Here is a 21,172-nt window from a genome sequence, read left to right as displayed (position 1 = left end):
GCAAGAGGCACCTGTTCCATGGACAGCTTCAAAACTCAGAAATTTCTCCTCTGTCCTGGTGTTTCCTTGTGAAGCCACAACTCATAAGCCCTCATCCAGGCCAGACCTGGGGAGATATGCACACCAGCCAGCAGCCTTCTGAAGACTGCCTTCACACTGCTTTCAAACACGACCCACGGGACACAGTTTTTACAGCACCCGCTACTTACCGACGACCTCTTCTGAAGCCAGTGTAGTTTGTCATTTGTGGAATCCAGCCTTGTGAAAACAGTCACACAAAAGCCTAATCAATCCCGAGTGCTTCAGTACTGTTGCTGCGGGAAAAGGATTGTGGGCGTCTTTGGTGCTTATAGGAGACCTGGTTCATGAGCCACTAGAGGGAAAGATGTAGATGGTAGATAGACAGACAGACAGACAGACAGATAGATAGATAGATAGATAGATAACTTCACTTAAAGAACATATCCAGGTAAGGTTTGGAAAACAGCCTTTATTGCATATGGTATTTATATTTTCATGTGATGCCAGATTGAATGCCGGTTCCTTCATCTTTCTTCACATCATTGGCATTTTATCTGCTCCTATCCCCAGGATCCTTTCTTCTCCCTGGAATTGATTAAACACATAAGGCAGAACAGGAAGAGACAAGAAGTGAACGTGAGCTCCGTGAGCCAGGGTGACCCTTCACCTTTGCCTTAAAGCTCAGAGCCACACACACCACACTGAGTTTATTTCCAGACCTACTATAGCAAACGGAAGGTTCTGGAATATTCCCAGATCTCTTGGGGGCTCACTTCCTTGTTTCTCTCCCTCCACACTCTGCTTTCTTCCAGAGGGCTACATCCATGGGCCCTCTGCTGGTTTTGGCCGAAGTTTCTCACACCTCAAACCTCTGGTCCTGCTAGGCCCCATGTCCTCTCTCCAGACCACTCCTAGCCCTTGAAGTTGCAATGAGCTCTCATCCCAGAAGGGCTGCTGGCAGTATTTGCTCTTAGAGCTCAGGTCAGTCATGCAGTCAATGAAATAAATGCCAATCAAAACTCTCACTTTCTCAGGGCACCTGGGCAGCTACATCAGTTGAGCATCCGACTCTTGGTTCTGGCTCAAGTCACGCTCTCACGGTTTGTGAGTTCAAGCCCCGTGTCAGGCTCTGTGCTGATGGTGAGGAGCCTGCTTGTGATTTTCTCTCTCTCTCTCTCTCTCTCCTTCTCTCTCTGCCTCTTCCCACCTCCTCTCTCTTTCAAAATAAATTTTACAAACTAAAATGATATTTTTTTTCAATTCTTTCTCACTTAAGGAAATGGAGATCAATTTCCTGGACGCACTGAGTATGACACAAGCTGATGCCACTGCGGAGCCACAAGGTAACCCAGTGTGGCCATGTAATTCCTTCCCCTAGATTCCCCTGGGACCCCCTGACATCAGCTCAGACCACACCAACCTCAGGCCTTACTTACTTCTCCCAAAAGAAGGCCACACCGTCTTCCAGGAATTTATGGCTCATGGATCTCAACTGCTGTGTGGAAACCAGAACAGAGAAAGACGCTTCTTGGTTCAAGAGGAAAGGTGCTCGGTTAGCCCTCAGAAATTTGCAGGACTTCCTGCGGGAGCTGAAAAGCTCGGGATAAATCCCCACTGACAGTCATAACTGTATCAAATGCCTGGACAAGAAGCAAGGGGCCCGCTCACCCACCCCCCCTCCTTAAGGTGTCCCCTGAGCTGTCAAAACCCCCCACTCTCCATTCTGGAGGCGTGAGCCTGGATGGGAGAGACAGGAGTGTTGTGGAGAAGGCACAGAGCCCTCACACGCTCAGCCCCAGCTCACTTGTTGTCCTTTGGAGAATGAAACACACAGCCTGGGCACTGGCTTCAGGGTCGCTTCACACGAGGGTCCTCCTGCGCGGGCTGCTCCTTCTTGTTCTTTTCTTCCTGCTTCTCTTCCCCCTCCTCCTCGTTCTCATCCTCCTCCTCCTGGGTGCACTCAGGTTCCACGATGCCCGTCAACTGAGCCATGGTGAGGTGGAACACATGGCAGCTGAAGCCCTCCCTGATCCCGTACTGGACGTGCTCCTGGAGGACCTCCAAGGTGGAGAAGACCCGGCAGCAGGCCATGCATCGGAAGCCAGTCTCCACGGTCACCAGCCAGTCGGGGGTCTTGGCCCTGGGTCTCTCCTCAACAGTGGGTGAGCCTGGCGGGCTGTCTGACTCTGCCCGCTCCTCGTGGTCCTTGTCCTCCCCGCTGGGCTCGCTGTCAGACAGCAGGTTTCTGGTGGACACATCAGAGGGGGGAGTACCTACCCGCACGTTCTCAGGAAGGGTCACTTCTTCCATCCTCGGCTGCTTCTCTAGTGACTCCGAGGTCTCCTCTGTCTCCCAGGAGACAGCCACACCCTTTTGCATTTGTACCTGCATGTAGTATATTTTCATGCCCCTTTCCTCTTTGTTTCTGTACACAGAGGACACACAGGTCTTATAGGATGAAGGGGACGAGAAGGAGACCTGGTGTGAGGGGGGAGCAGTCTCCCCTCGCTCCTGACCCTGGACTAGGGGTGATCTAGGCTGGGTACTGTCTCGATGTACTCTCCGGAGTCCTGGGAAAGGAAATTAGAGACATAAGAACGTGCGTGGGGCCGGCCAGAAGCTGAAGGAGCTTCAAGTGTGGTAGAGGGCAGAGGGGCTGTTGGTGTAAGCAGCTTGGTGTTGGTGTTCATACTCCGGGGTGGTGGGGGGGTGTATCTGGTGGCATCTGCAGGCTTTGAGTGTTTGTAGGGAGACTGGGGGGCGTCTGTATGTGGGGGTGTGGAGTCAGGTAGCAGGGCATTGCAGAACGTGAGGGACGGTGGTGGGTTGCGCGTGCCATGAGCAGAAGCTGAGTTGGGGCTACCATCGGGGTACGTGTGCATGTGGCATGGGGACAGTGGTGGAGAACATGGCACTGTAGATCACAGGCTTGGGGTGTGCGTGCTAAGAATGGACGTGCGTGGAGTGAATGGTGGGCGTCAGGCGTGGGGATCTGAACTGGATGGTCTTGCTCCAGAGCCAGAGAGGCCTGTGCTGAGATGCTCCGCCCTTCTCTGGAAGTAAGGATAAAGGCAAAGCCTGCACAGCTCCTCTGAAGGTGCTTAATTCTGTCCCTCAGCCCGACAGCTCGAGCTCGGACCTTTCTGGCCCTTGTATCTTAACTTCCCCACTATGATTGCACCAGGGCTCACGCTCTCCCACATGGAGCTCGTATCCACACTCTCCCAACAGCTACGTCATCTTCCCGGGCTCCTCCGTTGAGCCCTGATCACTTCTGACTGTCCTGGATGCCTTCCCAGCCTCTCCTGGATCTGTGTGTCTCCAGCCCCGAACACAAGGGGCCCCACATCCAAGGAGCCCTGAACGCTTACCACCATGGATGAACTTGCGTGGAGAAGAAACACAGGAGAAGTATTCAGAGGCAGAGGACACCTCCCCTACCCCTGCGCCCCAGCCTTTGGCCACCCCAGGGGATCCAAGCTGAAGGGCATCCTCCTGCAACTTCGAGACTCCTGAGAAAGATAGGAAAGCCTGAGACACCATGGGTGGGGCATGCTAATGCATCACTCATCCATCCAACAAATATTAACAGAGGGTCTGACCTGGGTCAGGTGCAGCGAATACACGTGGTCGACTGTCTGGTCCTCCATGGATACTCCTGCATTTAGTTACTATCGATAACTATTTTGTTAGTGTCTTGTCAGAAGCGAAGGCCTGAATGGTGGCTGTGAACAGGATGTCTGACACGTGAGAATAACATGTATCAGTCAAACCTTTCACGCCTGTGGGGACGGTGTGGCGAGCAGGGTAGAAACGCATAGAGCATTTGGAGCATAGCGTGTATTCACAACTCAGGAACCATGCGACATGTCACATTTCCTGATTTATATAATATGGTCTGTATTTATGGCGTGTATTCAATCATTCATTTATCCATTCCTTCAACAGTGTTCAGCTACTATGTATCAGGCACTCTTCTAGGCTCTGGGAATGTTGAACGTTCTGGTAGAAGACAGACACTAATCAGGGTATGATATGTCAGCTGGTGTGAAGTATACAAGGGTTCCCAGAGTTAGCAGACAACAATGGAGGACGCCCAGTTAAATTTGCATTTCAGGTAAACCACAAATAATTTTTATTTGCGAGTGTTCCCATGCAATATTTGGGTCATGCTTATTTTTAGTGTAAGTATGTACCATAGAGTATCTGTGACACACTTATACTCCAGAGTTTGGTGTAACGGGAGAAGACTTCGATACACATGGATCGTATGTGAACACAGTGGATGAGTGATATGCATATATGCCTATATGCTCTGTACAATTTAATAAAATAGTGTGTGTGCAGATGTGCAATTTTTTTCTCTATCAAAATGTATATGGGTAAGTGACAGGAACCTTACAAGACAGACTTCACAGCTAAGGACACTCTCCCCCTTCTCCCCATTGCTCCCCCCGCCCCATCACACACAAAGAGACAAACGTATCTTGCCAATCATTGCTTTCTCTGTCCTATCCCAGCTGCTGCATCAAAATCCTCCTCCTGTCCAGGACTCCATTCCCAGGGCCCATCTTACACTCTTCAGGGCCCTGGACCTCGTGGAAGCTGATGAGAGAGCTCTAATTTGGGACAGAAGCCTCCAGCTGGATCTCTGGGGTGGTCTCCACTCTGCCCCACCACTTGCATGTGACCAACCACTTTCTCAGGACAAGCTACTTGTTTGTGTAAAACGCACGCAGTCACCATGCACCCTAGGAAGTAAATCCACAGCTTTCGGAGCTCCCTGAAAGTCCCTGACTACATTTCTCACCCCCCTCCATCTGGGCATGGTCTGTAAAAGACCCCTCCCTTCCTTTGATCCCCTCTGGAAAGCCCACACCTGTAGATTCACAAACTCTCATGGATCAACTGGCAAATTCTTCCTGCTAAAGGAATACGATCTCCACACTTTCGGTATGATGCCATCCCTAGACCATCTCCTTCTGCACAGGCATGTCACTTCTCAAAATGTTTTTGAGCAAGGCTTCTCTTTCCTCTTTGATGGGTCGATCTCTATCCACACCCATCACACCCCACACCCAGGGACCCCAGAGGAAAATCACATAAAGAGGATAAAAGAGAACACAGGACTGAGCCTGGGCAAGCGGGACCCCAGCCTGCTCTGAGTCCAGCATAGCTCCAGGCCTGAACAGGCCAAGAGAGAAGTTCTCAGACTGGCAGGGATGAATCCCTGGCTTTTGGGGGGCATCTGGCCTTCCTGTGCCATCTCACACCACCGGGGACCCTCAGGACAGACGCAGCAACATCTGCTGCCCGCCTCCCTGGGGGAGGCGCAGACTGGCCGCAGCCTCTGTGCCCCCCCCAGACAAGATGCCCAGCACATACCTCCTCCCTGCTCAGCCGTTTCCTGGGACTCTTCATCTTCCAGATGTTTCCTCTTTTGTCTCTGTTTCATGGTACCAGCTACAGAAGCTTCTTAGAAGACACCTAACCCCCAGCTCTTCTTTTCCCTCGCTGGTTGGCCCTTCTTGACTCTCAGAAAATATGATGAAATGGCCCAATATAAGCAAAAATAGTTGAGTCCCCTAAATGGCTGAGGACGTCAGACGACTCAGAGAACGAGCAGCACTGCCCAGGGTTCGCTACAGCACAGGGCTGTTAAGGTTCAAAGGTCACCAGGCCCACAGCAGAGTTCTCTGACCTCACTGATGATGTCAGAGCATTCTGGGGACCTGGATCCCACACAGCCTTTGCAAATGCGGAGACCCATTTTCAAGAGTCATTCCTTTTTCCCAATGGAACCTTTCCCGTGAATTCAGCTCTCATCTTCTTAAGAGTAAAAGGATATTTTGAGATGCGAATCTGTTCTTGTTGACTTTTTTTCCCTTTCTCCCTTTATTTTTTACCCTTTCCCTTCTGCATTCAAGTGGGAAGCAGGCTCTGGGTTCACTGGCCAGAGGAAAGACATGCAGGGCTGAAAGCAGCAATACTGTGCTTATCATCTGGGCTTTTATTTCTAAAATCCCAAACTCCACAGGAAAGTGAGGATACTTGAGCAGAAACCTATCAGAAGCAGGAACTTTGAAATTATACACTTACTGTCTTCTTTTCCTGCTAGCTTAAGATCTATATCATCACAGAGAGGTCCGTGGACCATGAAAGAAAAGGAATCTCTAAAGTGCGGTCAGAGGGTTAGATATGGCAAAAACTCTCGGAGGAGATGGCTGTGTTGTGCATATGAGCAGAACCAACCTGTCCCACCCATGACACAAGAGTCACCAAACCAAAAGGAAACATGGCAACCGAGCCACTGGACCTCTAAGCTACAAGTGTATACCCCTCTAAACAGTAATCATGCTCTCACCTCAACCCTCATGACTGTGGCTCTGTATGATTTCCGCAGAGGGATGGGTAGAAATCCAAACAGGACTTCAGCGGGATCCAGGCTTAAAATACAAATTAAGTGGAGTTACAAAAACAATTTCATACTATTTCTTGCACACCTCTGCTCGTGGGCTGAAATGTATACCAGTTATAAGCGGCAACCCATCTGGATCCTTCTGATCCCAGTCTAAAATGAGAGACACCCCCTTTTGGGGCAGTGGCCGTGATCCGGGGGGAGTACGGGTGTGCTGGAATGAGGCAGGCTCCCAGAAGTCCCCACTGGACAAAGGCAAGTCCAAATCTGAAAGGACGTGTGGAACATCAGTCTCCAAGCAGGGAGAGTGAAAACAGGACAAATACCCCCTTGTGAGAATTTGCTGATGAGATTCAATCTTCCTGTTTCTTGGAGAATCCCTAGGTAAGAAGGTGCAAAAAGGAATTTAAAAAAAACTTCTTGTGGTAGAAATTTTCCAGCATAGAAAAAGCAAAAGAAATTGCACAACAGGGATGTGGTGCCACGGACCTATCACCCAGTATGAACAATTATCAATATTCTCTCATTCTTGTCCCTTCCACCACACCCCTTCCCTCACACCACACACATAGCTTTTTGTTCAATTCTTTTAGTTTCAATGTTTGGAGGAGTGTGAGGGGGTGGGGGAGTACTGTATTTTGAAGAAAATCTCAGACATTATATCATCTCTCACTAAATGCAGCAGTATTTATATCCAATAGATAATTGTGTTTTTTTTAACCAGCACTATCATTATCTTATGGAACAAATTTAACCACAATTTCTTTATATCACTTTATAACCAAGCCATACTCCAATTCCCTTAATCATATCAAATGTCTTTTTTATACTTCATTCATTAAAACCAAGATCCAGGGGTATCTGTGTTGCTCAGTTGGTTAAGCATCTGACTCTCGATTTCTGCTCAGGTTATGATAGAGTTCGGGGGTTCAAGCTCCATGTCAGAGTCTCTTTGGGTCGGTCTCCCTCCCCCCACCCCTCCTCAAAAATAAATAAATAAACATTTTTTAAAAAACAGAAATAAATCAAGATCCACACACAGCATCTGGTCAATGTGTCTTTTAGTCTGTGAGAGCTCTTCCTACCTTTTAGGGGGCATTTATTTGTTGAAGAAACTAAATCATTTATCCTGTAGTGTTTTCTGCAGCATGGAGTTGGTTGGTTGTATCTTGTGATGTCATTTAAGATGTTCTTATATTACCCATAATTCCTTCCAAACAGGCAGTTAGATCTAGAAAATTAGTTTTCAATTCAGTTTCTCATTATTACAAGATTATTTTATAAGTGGTGTTGTGTGCCTTCCGATTAAATCACAGCAGTAAGCACATAAGGTTGTCTCATGTTTAACCATGTTGAGATTAATCAGTGGGTTCCAGTGCTGTCGGCTTAGCCCCTCCACCATAACGATCCCATCAGCCTTTCAATATTTAGCATTAGTAAGCCCTGATGATTATGACTTCATCAGGAGTTGAAATTTCATTAAGAGTTCTAATCCCTTCATTCCAAGGAAGACAATTCCCTTCTTTTCCCACTACACCCATTTTGCCCCTCCCCTCTAATAGCCATCAGTTTGTTCTCTATATTTATAGGTCTGTTTCTGTTTTTGTTTGTTTATTTAGAAGAAGGAAGATTCTTAAGGCATGTTTCCTAGATCCAGAATTTCTCAAGGAAGCAAACCTCTCTTCACAAAAGAAAAGATTATTCCAGTGGTACCAGTGAAGATTCTCCACACTGGGACATACTTTACTCGTTCCTTCATTTCTTCATTCTTCGTTCTGTAAATGCTTATTGAGTCTCTACTATGTGACAAGCTCTCTAGATCCTGCAGTTGAACGGTTATGAACAAAACAGACAAAAGCATTTTCTCCCAAGGAGTTCAATTCTGGAAGACAAGACAGGTCATCTTTTCAAATACATCAAATATGTAGTAGGTTAGATATTGATAAGTATCATGAAGAAAAATAAAACAAACTGAATTTGGGTCTGTAAGAAATGGGTCATTTCTATGTTAAATGGGAAATCATGGAAGCCTTTACTAAAAAGATCCCTTTTCAGTAAGACCTGAGAGAAATAAGAAAGTTTACAGCTAAGGTTCTATTTTCCACACAAAAAGAAGAGGTTAGAGCCCTGGATCAAGGGTTGCTTGGCCCGATAGACTATCACCAAGGAAGCCAGTGTAACCAGAACTGAGAGCCGAAGAGAACGGTAAGAAAAGAGGTCAGATAGATAATGAGGGACCAGATAGTAAGCTACTGTCAAGACTAGCTTTTATTCTGAGTGACATGGGAAGTGTGGAGAATCTTGAGCAAGCAATTACATTTAAAAAGATCATTCTGCTCTGTTAACAATAGCCAACTGGTAGTTAAGGGCAGAATCAAGAAAACAGGGGATCTATTGGGGCACTAGCATGGCTCAGTCTGTAAAGCAAGCAACTCTTGATCTCAGGGTTGTAAGCTCAAGCCCCACATTGGGTGTGGAGCCTACTTAAAAAAATAAATAACAGTGGTCCTACTGCAATTATCCAGGAGAGAGATGATCCACAAGATGAAAAATAAATAAACTAGACTTCATGAAAACTAAAACCATTTGCTATGTGAAAGGTTCTTTTAAGAGTAGGAAAAGACAAGCTAGAGACTGAGAGAAAATATTTGCAAACCTCATATCCAACAGACGTAATATCGGTAACATGTAAAGAACTCCCACACTTGGAGTAAAAAAGTAAACAATCTGATTAGAAAATGGACAAAAGACAGGAAGAGATGTTTGAGTAAAAAGGATGTGCAGATGGAAAATAAGCATATGAAATGATGTCTAATGTCTTTCGCCATTAGGGACATGCAAATGAAAGCCACAATCAAACACCCCTACATACCTATCACAGAAGTTTAAATAAAAAAATTGTGACAATACAAAATTCTGGCAAGAAAGTAAAGAAACTTGACCATTCAAACACAGCTGGTGAGGACGTAAAATGACAGCCACTCTGGAGAAGACTGTGGCACTTTCTTAAACTAAGCATCCAAGTACCATCTAATCCAACAATTACACTCTTGGGCATTTATCCCAGAGAAATGAGAAGGCTGTTCATAAAACATATCCTTGGATATTGAGAACAGCTAATGCATAACAACCAAAAACTAGAAACAACTCAGGTCTTTCAGTGAGTGAATGTTTAAATAAACCGTGATACATCGATGCCATGGAATTCTACCCAGCAATAAAAGAGGAATGAACCTGGATGAATCTCCAGAGAACTATGCTGAGAAATAAAGCCAATCCCAAAAGCTTACATACTAAATGATTCCATTTATGTAACAGTTTGGAGATGGCAAAATTATAGAAATGGAAAGTGGGTGAACAGTTAAGTGGTTAAGGGGTAGTATGTTAAGTGTGAGAGGGAAGTACATGTGGCCATAAAAATGGCATCATGAAGTATCTTTGTGGTCATGAAAATGTTTTGTGTCTTGATTCTATCAAGGTCAATGTCTTGGCTGTGACATTATACTATAGTTTTGTAATATGTTTCAATTGGCCAAAGTGGGTAAAGTTTACATAGGATCTCTCTGTATTATTTTTTACACAGCACGTGAATGCATAATGATCTAAAAATTAGTTAAGTGAGCTTAATTTAAACTAGTTATTTAATTGAGTTAACTAAAAATCAGTTTAATTAAAAAAAACTGGACTAGGAGTACTTGTTTAAAAATAGAGGTGGCTGGCTATGGGATTCAGGTAAAGAATTAGCTTGCTTCTCCAAACAAATTTTTCTTAGCACCTGTGCAAGTATCCATGGAAGGCACATTGAGTAAACCCTCTTGGCTATCCATGGGAGAGCAAGAAAGTTACTGGAAAAAAAAAACACTCCATAAACTCAAAAGTTATCCTCAGGAGCTGCTAGACTAGCAGCTAGAAGGACCTTGAAGATCTCTAATCGAATCTAAGATTCTGGCACCAATTCTAACGTGCAAGGGAGTGGCTTCCCCAAGCAATACTCCAACACCAGCTGTGCATTCTACAATTCAATTCAATGTGGACACTGTCTACCCCAAGACAGCATCAGATTCCACAGGGTAAGGGGTAAATCCTATATGACTTCCCCAACCCACCCAACCTACCCCTGCTCCACATACACACACACCTCAGACACAAGCTGTCACCTGTGCTTCTTACCAACTGGCTGTAGTTGGGAGGTTCCAACAGCCTACCCCACCTTGAGTTCAGCTATTTTGCTAGAGTGACCCACAGAACTCAGAGAAACATTTTGCATACTAGATTACCAGCTTATTCTAAGAGGATATAACTCAGGAACTTCCACCAGCCAGTTGGAAGAGATGCATAAGACAAGGTATGGGGAAAGGGCATGAAGCTTCCATGCCAATCTCCCCAAATCTCCCCCAAATCTCTGTGAATCCCGCCCTTTTCAGTTTTTATGGAGGCTTCATTATATAGGCGCAATTGATGCAATCATTGGCCAGTGAGGCCTGATCTAACCTCCAGCCCCTCTCCCCTCCCCAGAAGTTGAGGGTGGGACTGAAAGTGCCAACCTCTATTTATGTGGTTGGTTCCCTGAACCAGTCTCTATCCAAGGGCGCTTCCAAAGTCGTGTCATTAACAAAAGCCACCTTCATGGCTCTTATGACTTAGGAAATTCCAAGAGTTTTAGGAGCTCTGTGCCAAGAGCAAATACCTATTTCTTACTATATCACACAACCACCTTCAATTTCTACAGCACTGCCTTCAAGAAGTTGCCTAGTCTGTATCTCACTATTTCCAATGATAGAAAACTTACTTCCCCTCCAAGCACCTACAACATTTATCTATAGAAAACTTAGTAAAATCTTAATTTAAGAAAAGGAAACATCTTCTTTACCGCATTCATCACAGTCAAACTCTCTGGGGACCATATCAGTCTAGAATAAACTTAGGGGCACCTGGGTTGCTCATATGACAGCCCAGAGCCTAGAGACTGCTTCAGATTCCGTCTCCCTCTCTCTCTCTCTCTGCCCCTCCCCTGCTCATGTTCCATCTCTCTCTGTCTCTCTCAAAAATAAATATTTTTAAAAAATTTTTAAAGAATAGGGGCGCCTGGGTGGCGCAGTCGGTTAAGCGTCCGACTTCAGCCAGGTCACAATCTCGCGGTCCGTGAGTTCGAGCCCCGCGTCGGGCTCTGGGCTGATGGCTCAGAGCCTGGAGCCTGTTTCCGATTCTGTGTCTCCCTCTCTCTCTGCCCCTCCCCCGTTCATGCTCTGTCTCTCTCTGTCCCAAAAATAAATAAACGTTGAAAAAAAAATTTTTTTTTAAAAAAGAAAAAAAATTTTTAAAGAATAAGCTTGTTTTATTGTAACAAATAACTTCCCCCAAAAACAGTAGCTTAAAATAATAAAAGTTCATTTCCTACTCCTTGTATGCACCACTGTGGGCTGGCCAAAGTTCTACTTCTCATTGTCCTCATTCCTGGATTCAGGTGGATAAAAGCCACCACTATCAGCCTTCACTGACAAAGAATTCCGGAGTTTCACACTGCCATTGAATGTTCTGTCCCAAAAGTAACACATTGCCTCTAGCCAAAATTGTTGATCACAATCTTAAGTGTCTCCCCATCTTCTGAATTTCTTAGGCAAAAATAATCTTGAACAGTACCAATGAATAGCACAGAGATCATGTAGAAAAATCCTAATCACTCCCCATGAGATATGAGACCTAACAAAACTATCATGCCACATACAAAACTAGAGTTAGCATTCAGATCTCTTAGATAAAAATTCATCACCTTTTCCTACCATGCTATGTTGGGATTTTTATACCAGGATGATATAGTTGGGATTACATGGCATTTACTTCATTTTTTGTTTTGTTTCTTTTTTCTAAATAGACTCAACAGAGGGAGGGCTTGGGAGTTCCTAAGCCACTTGCCTTAAACTGAAAAACAACTGGAAAATAATTTCATTGCCTCTTGAAATGTGTGACCCAGTAAAGAGGAGAGGTCTGGGAGGATTTTATATTCTGAATTCAAGGAAAACAAAGGAAACAATCTTTCCAAGACTTTTCAAGCAACAGGAGGAAAAACTCTTGGCTCTCATGTTGCTATTTTGATTTCCTTGTTGACACTCCAGGTCTTTGAATAATAATGGTGGCAAGAGCCAGAGTCTAGCCAAGACAAAAATCTAGATAATAGCCTGACAGCTCCTGCAGAACCAAATACTACAGAAAATGCTTGAGCTGAATCCTATTTGCTCACAGGTCTGTGCAAAGCAACAAAGGGTTCTGAAACATTTGCTTCAAATAGCTTTTGTTCTTAGTATCTTAAAGGTAATTTCACTGCAAAACATTCGCTCCATGATGAAAAAGAATGTATACACGGGAAGAAGATTTTTGCATTGAGATAGGCTGCTTACTTTGCACCTGAAGGTACAATGCACCGCTAATTAATTAGAGGCAATCTTCCACTCTTCCCCCAATTGTAGACCAATGAGTACATCATCCCCAGCCTTTAACCCATCTTGGTCATAGTTATTTTCTGAAAGAGCATTGTTCTCCTGCTCAAATTGTAAATGGCTTCTGATTTAAAATCTAGAACATTCAACCCAGTATTCAAAGCTCTGCACGATTAAGGTCCCTGTTGAGTTTTCCAGGCAACAACACAACACCTATCTTCTCATCTCCACGCTACGGGGCCAGACTTCCCCACCTCAAACAGAGCACCTTCCTTGCTCAAGTCATTTCTTTCAAAAGTACAGATTTTCAAAGAGCAATTTGTATTTTGTTTTTGTTTTCATATATGACGCTATTATATACCATTGACTGTAGTCCCTATGCTGTGCCTTTTATCCACATGACATTCATTCTATAATGGGAAGCCTGTACCTCCCTCTCCCCTTCACCCACTGTGCCCATCCCCCCACCCCCTCCCCTCTGGTGAGACCATCAGTGTGTTCTGGGTATTTACAGGTCTGTCAAAGTACAATTTGTTTTTAAGTTGAACTAAAATCCTACTTTGGAAAAGAAGCCTCTCCAGGTGTCCTAATGAGAATGGACCACTGGTAGTCGTACCTCTGATAGCTCTTTTCATATCCTGCCTTTGGATCAGTCTATTAATGAGTGTGTCTCATTCACCCCCAACACGGTATGAATCCTTGAGAAGAAGAGGCTATGATTCCTTATCTCTGGAATCTCTGCAGCTCCTTGCACTTAGTATGAGCTACCTCCCTTACAGGCTCCCCCAACCCCCAAAAACAAAGCTCAAATAAATCAAATGCCAAAACACAGGATCTTCTTTTTCTCTAGACCAAACAATATCCTGACCCGTTACGTATCTTTTCCTCATCCCAGAAGTGCTATCTCTGCATCTATCCCAGAATTGGCACCACACCCACATGCCTGAACCAAAGTGAGAGCCCTGGTCATCCTGTGTCATCAACCCAACTCCCTTCATCTCCCTCTCAAATGATTTTTTCCATTGCCTAAAATTTAGCCATAGAGATTCGATCCTTTGAATACTTAAACCTTCTGAGAAGCACTACCGTCATTTCAGCCATTATTAGCCCCTGTGTTAGGAAGGACTAGGGGAAAAGAGGCTGAGAAGCGGGCCATTTTTTCATGTGGATGTGGAAATTGGGAAAAGAAAGGATGGTATCTGGCAAGGAGAGAGATGTTGGCCATGGTGGTGAGCAAGTATCGAAAATAAATATTCAACTTCTTCAGAAATTTGCAACAGACAAGCTCTTCCAGAGATGGTGTCCCAGGGTGAAGCAATGTATTAAGAACATAAAACAGGGGCTCCTGGGGAGGTTGGTCAGTCAAAGGACTGACTCTTGGTTTCAGCTCATGTCATGATCTCACAGTATGTGAGATCAAGCCCTGCTTTGGGCTCTGTGCTGGCAGTGCAGAGCCTATTTGTGGATTCTCTCTCTCTCTCTCTCTCTCTCTCTCTCTCCCCCAGCCCTGGCTCACATTCTTTCTCTCTTGCAAAATAAATAAATAAACTTTTTTTAAAGAAAGAACACAAGGGGCGCCTGGATGGCACAGTCGGTTAAGCGTCCGACTTCAGCCAGGTCACGATCTCGCAGTCCCTGAGTTCGAGCCCCGCGTCGGGCTCTGGGCTGTTGGCTCGGAGCCTGGAGCCTGTTTCCGGTTCTGTGTCTCCCTCTCTCTCTGCCCCTCCCCCGTTCATGCTCTGTCTCTCTCTGTCCCAAAAATAAATAAACGTTGAAAAAAAAAATTAAAGAAAGAACACAAAACACATATACCCATTGCAAATTAGCAATGTTAACAAACTGAGATGAGACTCAAGGAGTTCAAAAAACCAGAGTAATCAAAGTTTAATTATAAAAGAGCCCAGAGTTTGCAGTAAAATGCACAACTAGAAAGGACACCTCACCAGGGACTCAGCTGCTAGGAGTATAAACTGTAAGCAAGTGAAGCAAGCTTTATGAAGCAGAGTTAGATGATTATTGGTGCCTAGAAAAAACCCTGGTCAAAAGGAATAATCTTAATGGAGCCATATCTCCCTCTAAACCTATTTAGTAGGGCTTTGAAAATCTCCGTGAATCTAACACCTTTGACATCAATTCATGGAACTAAATGAGATTCATGGTCTCAGGGTCCATGCCAAAAGATGGGTGGTATATCTTCAATGAGGAGGGGAATGTGAAATTCCCACAAATCCCACACTTAAAATGCCTCTTGGTCTATAAATTATGCTTCTCTGATATTTACAGGTCTGTAATGGATTAAAGAGAAACCTGCTTCTAGGTGTGACAAGTGAGGTCACTGAAGATTACATGTTGCCATTAGCCCATGGTGTTTGCCCCAGGGAAAGCGATAAAATGGTCAGCTCCCACTTTTTTTGCTGGGATATTTATTGGTTGACTCTACAAGAGTTCGGCTGCAGGCTGTGAGCAAAAGCCTTCTGTCAATCTCATTGAGTGTGTATATGGATAAAAAGCCAGTAGAGGCTCAAAACAGTTGAACATTCCTACCTGACACAGAGCCAGCAGCCGTGTACTAGCAGATGAGTAATTTTCAAAGGTACTTTCAAGTGTGTATAAAACCCTTTGATGGATTCTCTGTCACTTGGATGACCCAAAATTTCCATCTCATTGAAATCTGGAAAAGAATTCAGGTTCTGTCTTCCCCAGAGAGAGGAGGCATCCAAAAGTTTCACAAACCTAGAGTTTATGTAAGCAGTCAAGTCAGATTGTCTTAGTGCTGGAGCGTGACAATACTTGATCTCCGATTTGATACTTGATAAAATCATTTCAAGTATCATTTCTAAGAACCCAGTGGCATGAGATGGTGGGCTAAGTTGAGGATCGTGATTAACGCATTAGCCCTCCACATGCCCACAGTCTAAGGCAAGTCTGTGAATATAAAGGAAAGGGAAAATAGAAATGGCAGACCAAATGAGAAGGGCTGAAGTAATTGCTCTGCCATTATGGATTCTTTCCCTCCCCTGCCATCCATCATGGATTCTTTCCATTCTCTGCCTGCCATCTCCCCATCTGTCCATCCATCCATCTGCTAAAAGCATATTCCAACCATGGTGACCAAGGTGGAGGCAAAGTCTAAAAGGACAGTCCCGTAGCTTCTGAGATGCTCCGGGTTGGAAAAAACTTTGATGCCTGTGAAATCCAGTCCCCAATGGTACTCCAATTCAATGGTTGTCTTGAATTTCCTGTGCAATGAATTTCCTCTACCAAGTAGTTACTTGGCTCGTATTCCAACAACTTAAGGCCCAGGTATCCAACATTTCTGTCCCCCAAAAAACAAAAGAAACAAGAAAAGAACAACTCTCTGTATTTGGGTGGGGATAACAGAAGACTCTTCCTTGTGATACAGGTGTGCTGTTTCAAAGGGGCACATGCACCCCAATGTTTATAGCAGCACTACTGACAATAGCCAAAGTATGGAAAGAGCCCAAACATCCATTGACAGATGAATGGATAAAGAAGAAGTGATAGATACACACACACACACACACACACACACTGGAGTATTACTTGGCAACCAAAAAGAATGAAATCTTGCCATTTCCAACTACGTAAATGGAACTAGAGGGCATTATGCTAAGCAAAATAAGTCAGAGAAAAACAATATCATATGACTTCATTCATATGTGGAATTTAAGATACAAAACAGATGAATAGCAGGGAAGGGAAGCAAAAATAATGTAAAAACAGGGAGGGGGACAAAACCTAAGAGACTCTCAAACACAGAAAACAAACTGCAGGTTGCTGGAGGGGTTGTGCATGGGGGGATGAGCTAAATTGGTAAGGGACATTAAGGAAGACACTTATTGGGATGAGCACTGGGTGTTATACATAGGGCACGAATCACTAGAATCTAAACCTGAAATCATTATTGCACTATATGCTAACTTGGATATAAATTTTAAATATATATATATATATATATATACACACACGCACACACACACACATATATATGTATATGTATATATATACACACACATATATATGTGTATGTATGTATATATATACACACACACACACATATATATATATATATATGGAAGCACTTCCTTGTAAGGACACATCTACTTTCCCAGAGGTTGCTGTTTCTCGTTGCATCCCTTGGGGCCACAAATAACAAATCTGCATCCCTCCATTAAGACAGTCCTTCTAATTTTTGAAGACTGTTATCTCAGCTCTTCAAATCTTTTCTTCAACAACAAAACCCTATTCTTCCAAACATCCAGGGTTCATTTCCTCTTTGCCATTCATCTTTCTCCTGAAAGTGTCCTAGTTACTTTTTGCCCTAATGTGCATTCCCCAGAACTGAATGTAGTGTTTTCCAACTAAGGTCTAACCAAGGCAACGTGGGATGGGGCTCTTACTTCCCTTATCACAGATATCTCTCCCACACCCAGTTTTAGGTAGGCATGTCAAACTGTTCAGTCCTACTGAGCTGACTTGGCCACTCTACTGAGCTGACTTGGCCACTCTGAAATAACCACATTGCAATTCAAAACCATTATTTGTTACCAAGTAATATAGCCAAATGGTATCCAGACCCTTTCCGTCCCCTACCCAGAGCCCATCCATAAGTCCCACTCCACAAACATAAAAGCATGAATGAAGTTTTCTGTTTTGCATATTCCTTTTAAAAACCTGACAATTGTTTGATTTGGCCAGGATTCTTCAAAACGTCCCCAAGTCAAAAAATGGTCATCTCTAAATTTTATGCAACTTGATGAGCTGACTGCCTAAGCCTTTAAATCTCATGAAGGGATACCTGAAAAGGTAAGCCATTCAAGGTCAAATGGTATCCTGTCTAGTTAAGAGCTGAATGTCAGGGAAGGAACTCAGGTCAGTCTTTAGAACTACCTGAGTTTGAGTCAGAGCCGCATTTATCAAATGGCCCAGGCAACTTACTCTGAGCCTCAGTTTCCTCCCCTAGAAATGGAGATAATCCTCCTATCCTGCCATGTCCTTAAAGTGCTTGATGTAATACCTGGTCTATGGTAGATAAAAACTAAATGGCTTGTTTCCCCTCAGAGCACAGATCATTACTAATTACATCTTATTTCTCTTAATCGATTAGTAGCCCTGAGAGAAAGAGACAAACTCTTGTTTATCCTCATATCCCTCAGCACCTTGACGCCTAGCATGAGTAGACACAAACTTCCTTCATTCTTTTAAATGTTCATTTATTTTGAGAGAGAGAGAGAAAGAGAGAGAGAGAGAACACATGCACGTGAGTGGGGGAGAAGGACAGAGAGAGAGAGAGGGAGAGAGAGAATCCCAAGCAGGGTCCACACTATCCTGCAGAGCCCAAGGCAGGGCTCAAACTCAAGACCATGAGATCATGACCTGAGCAGAAATCAAGAGTCAGACACTCAACCAGCTGAGACACCCAGGCACCACATCACAAACTTCCTTCTTGAATATATATGTGAGCATCTGGCTTCAAATTCAGTTCTATATCACACAGAAATAATTGCATTTCTATTCTGAAATCTCAGTTATACCAGGGATATTGACAATTCCCAGGGAGTATCTAAGGTTACCCATTATAAAAAAAAAAAGACTCCCCTCAAGTCTCAGGCAGCCATGGTCAAATGATGCTTTAGGTTTCAGCTTTTCGGGAAAACAGATTGGCATTGACATTTCTAATATTTTTAATGCTGACCTAGTTTTAAGCTCTATTTCTCTCCTAAAGTAATGATGTTCCTAGACACAGCTAACACATGAGGGGCAATAGGAGGCTACTGGGGAAAGCCAACATCTGATATATTCAATTTCTGACCTATGGCTCAGGAAGCTACAGCGAAGTTTTGTTGGTCTCCCGTGTCTACCCTGAGCAATAAAATTCAAAGAGTTCACTCCCACACAGCCTCGACCAGGTTGAGGTAATTGTTACTGTTATGGCTTTAGCAATTTGAGTGGGAGAAGATGAGAATTTCAAAAGAGATTTATTTACTGCAAGGCATCCCAAATATCTCATTAATCTGCTTTTCATTTGGCAAACTTTTCCTTCATCAAAAGTGCCACGGTCTGCAGCTTATGACAAGGCAGAATTGCCTCTGGGAACACACAACGGCGAAATGAAAATGATCTGGGCTCGGGAACGAGGAAGATGTGAGTTTGGTTTGCAGGTGTGCTGTGTACTTGCTCTTAACCTTGAGCAGTTTCCCTCAGGCTGCGAGAACCCCAACGTCCTCATCTGTAAAGAGAGGATCATTGTCCTGCCCTGTTTTATGAAGAGCTGAGATCAATGGTCAGACCTTGGGCAGGTCTGTTTGTGTTTGTTACTTCTGGAAGGCTTGGGTGGTCCTCTGCACAATGAAGATTGTAAAAGTAGCACTGCACAGGGTTTATGATGAGGATTCAAATGAGTGAATATATGTAAACAGATTAGAACAGTGTCCGGCACAGGGGGGTGCTATATATCTGTTACCATCATCATGATTAAGGATTAATGACCCATGTAAAGAGTGCCTTGCACAGCGACTTGACATCTGGCACATAGGTAGTGCTCAATAAATGTAAGCAAAAACACCTCTGCCCAAAATGAAAGAGTTTGCACTGGGGTCTGAAGAAACTCCTTGGGTAGGAGGACCTTTTCCACAATTATATACTCAGAGCTTTAAAGAAGGAGAGATCAGGGGCGCCTGGACAGCTCAGTCGGTTAAGCATCCGACGTGGGCTCAGGTCATGATCTCACAGTTTGTGAGTTCGAGCCCCACGTCAGGCTCTGTGCTGACATCTCAGAGCCTGGATCCTGCTTCCGAATCTGTATCTCCTGCTCTCTCTAACCCTCCCCTATTCGTGCTAAAATGAAACAATATTAAATAAATAAATAAATAAATAAATAAATAAATAAATAAATAAATAAATAAATAAATAAATAAAATGTATGCATGCATGCATGTATCTTACCTTAAGAAATACCTTTCTACAGAGTTCAAACTGTCAGGTGGCATCTGATCCTCTTTGTGACTTGAACAAAAAGGAATCTTTGCACAGAGCTGACAGGAATGCAAACGGACGCGGCTACTGGGGAAAACAATACGGAGGTTCCTCAAAAAATTAAAAATAGAATTACCATATAATCCATTAACTCTACTACTGGGTATTTCCTCAAGGAATACAAAAGTACTCATTCGAAAAGACACATACACACTTATGTTTACTGCAGCATTATTTATAGAAGCCAAGATAGAGGAACAACCCAAGTGTCCATCAACTGATGAATGAATAAAGGAGATGTGGCATATGCTTATATTACGCAACCATAAAAAAAGAGCTAGACAATGCCACTTGCAACAACATGGATGAAGCTAGAGGGTGTTATGCAAAGTGAAATAAGTCAGAGACAAACACCATATGATTTCACTCATATGTGGAATTTAAGAAACACAACAAATGAACAAAGGGAAAAAGAAACAAAGACTCTGAAATACAGAGAACATACTGGTGGTTACCAGATGGGAGACGGATGGTAGACCAGGAGGTGGGTAAAATAGATGAAAGGGATTAAAAGTAAACTTATGAGCGCACCTGGGTGGCTCACAGTTGATCGTCCGACTTCAGCTCAGGTCATGATCTGGTGGTTCGTGAGTTCCAGCCCCACGTTGGGCTTTGTGCCGACAGCCCAGAGACTGGAGCCTGCTTTGGGTTCTGTGTCTTCCTCTCTCTCTGCCCCTCCCCTGCGCGTGCTCTGCCTCTCTCTCTCTGTCTCAAAAATAAATAAATATTTTTAAAAAAAAATTTTAAGAGTACCCTTATCATGGGGCACCTGGGTGGCTCAGTCAGTTAAGCGTTCGACTTCCACTCATGTCATGATTTCATGGTTTGTGAGTTTGAGCCCCACCTGGGGTTCTCTGCTGTCAATACAGAGATGGCTTCAGATCCTCTGGCCTCCTGTCTCTCTGCCCCTCGCTTGTTCTCTCTCTTTCAAAAATAAATGAACTTAAAAGAAAAAGAGCACACTTATCGTGATGAACACAGAGAAATGTATAGAACTATTGAACCATTATACTGTATGCCTGAAACTAATATAACACTGCATGTTCATTTTACTTGAATTTTTAAAAAGTTGTTTTTCTTTAAGAGAGAGTAAAGAAAAGACATGGGCTCAGGACAGTTTGGGGAGATGCTTGCAATGTCAAGGGAGAAAAGGTCTTCCCAACAACATTCCCAGGAGTCCCAATTCAGAGTAAGGAATATTCACCTCACTCTGGACAGTAAAACAGGGGCAATAAACTCAGGA

General features: G+C 44.0%; 1 protein-coding gene across 7 annotated transcripts; it reads right to left on the bottom strand.

Annotated features, from left to right (window-relative positions):
- Positions 1-470: 470 nt before the first annotated feature.
- FAM170A (family with sequence similarity 170 member A) lies at positions 471-20,521 on the bottom strand. 7 transcript variants are annotated; one of them, XM_045057947.1, is made up of 9 exons: positions 20,461-20,521; positions 19,840-19,953; positions 8,182-8,321; positions 7,525-7,670; positions 5,407-6,819; positions 3,393-3,533; positions 1,826-2,591; positions 1,458-1,516; positions 471-606 (listed from the first exon to the last, which is right to left on the bottom strand). In XM_045057947.1, exons 5-7 carry the CDS (start codon positions 5,474-5,476, stop codon positions 1,870-1,872), a joined length of 933 nt encoding a protein of 310 aa, XP_044913882.1. In that variant the 5' UTR covers positions 5,477-6,819; positions 7,525-7,670; positions 8,182-8,321; positions 19,840-19,953; positions 20,461-20,521; the 3' UTR covers positions 471-606; positions 1,458-1,516; positions 1,826-1,869. The 7 variants fall into 7 exon arrangements, with proteins under 7 accessions (XP_044913882.1, XP_044913891.1, XP_044913878.1 ...); XM_045057956.1 differs by lacking the exon at positions 8,182-8,321 and having other exon boundaries at positions 5,407-6,467; positions 6,766-6,819; XM_045057943.1 differs by having other exon boundaries at positions 7,525-8,321.
- Between the last annotated feature and the right edge of the window lie 651 nt (positions 20,522-21,172).

Source organism: Felis catus, chromosome A1, assembly GCF_018350175.1.
Source record: "Felis catus isolate Fca126 chromosome A1, F.catus_Fca126_mat1.0, whole genome shotgun sequence".
In the NCBI taxonomy this organism is placed as follows: domain Eukaryota; kingdom Metazoa; phylum Chordata; class Mammalia; order Carnivora; family Felidae; genus Felis; species Felis catus.
This window is presented reverse-complemented; position numbering and strand designations above follow the sequence as displayed.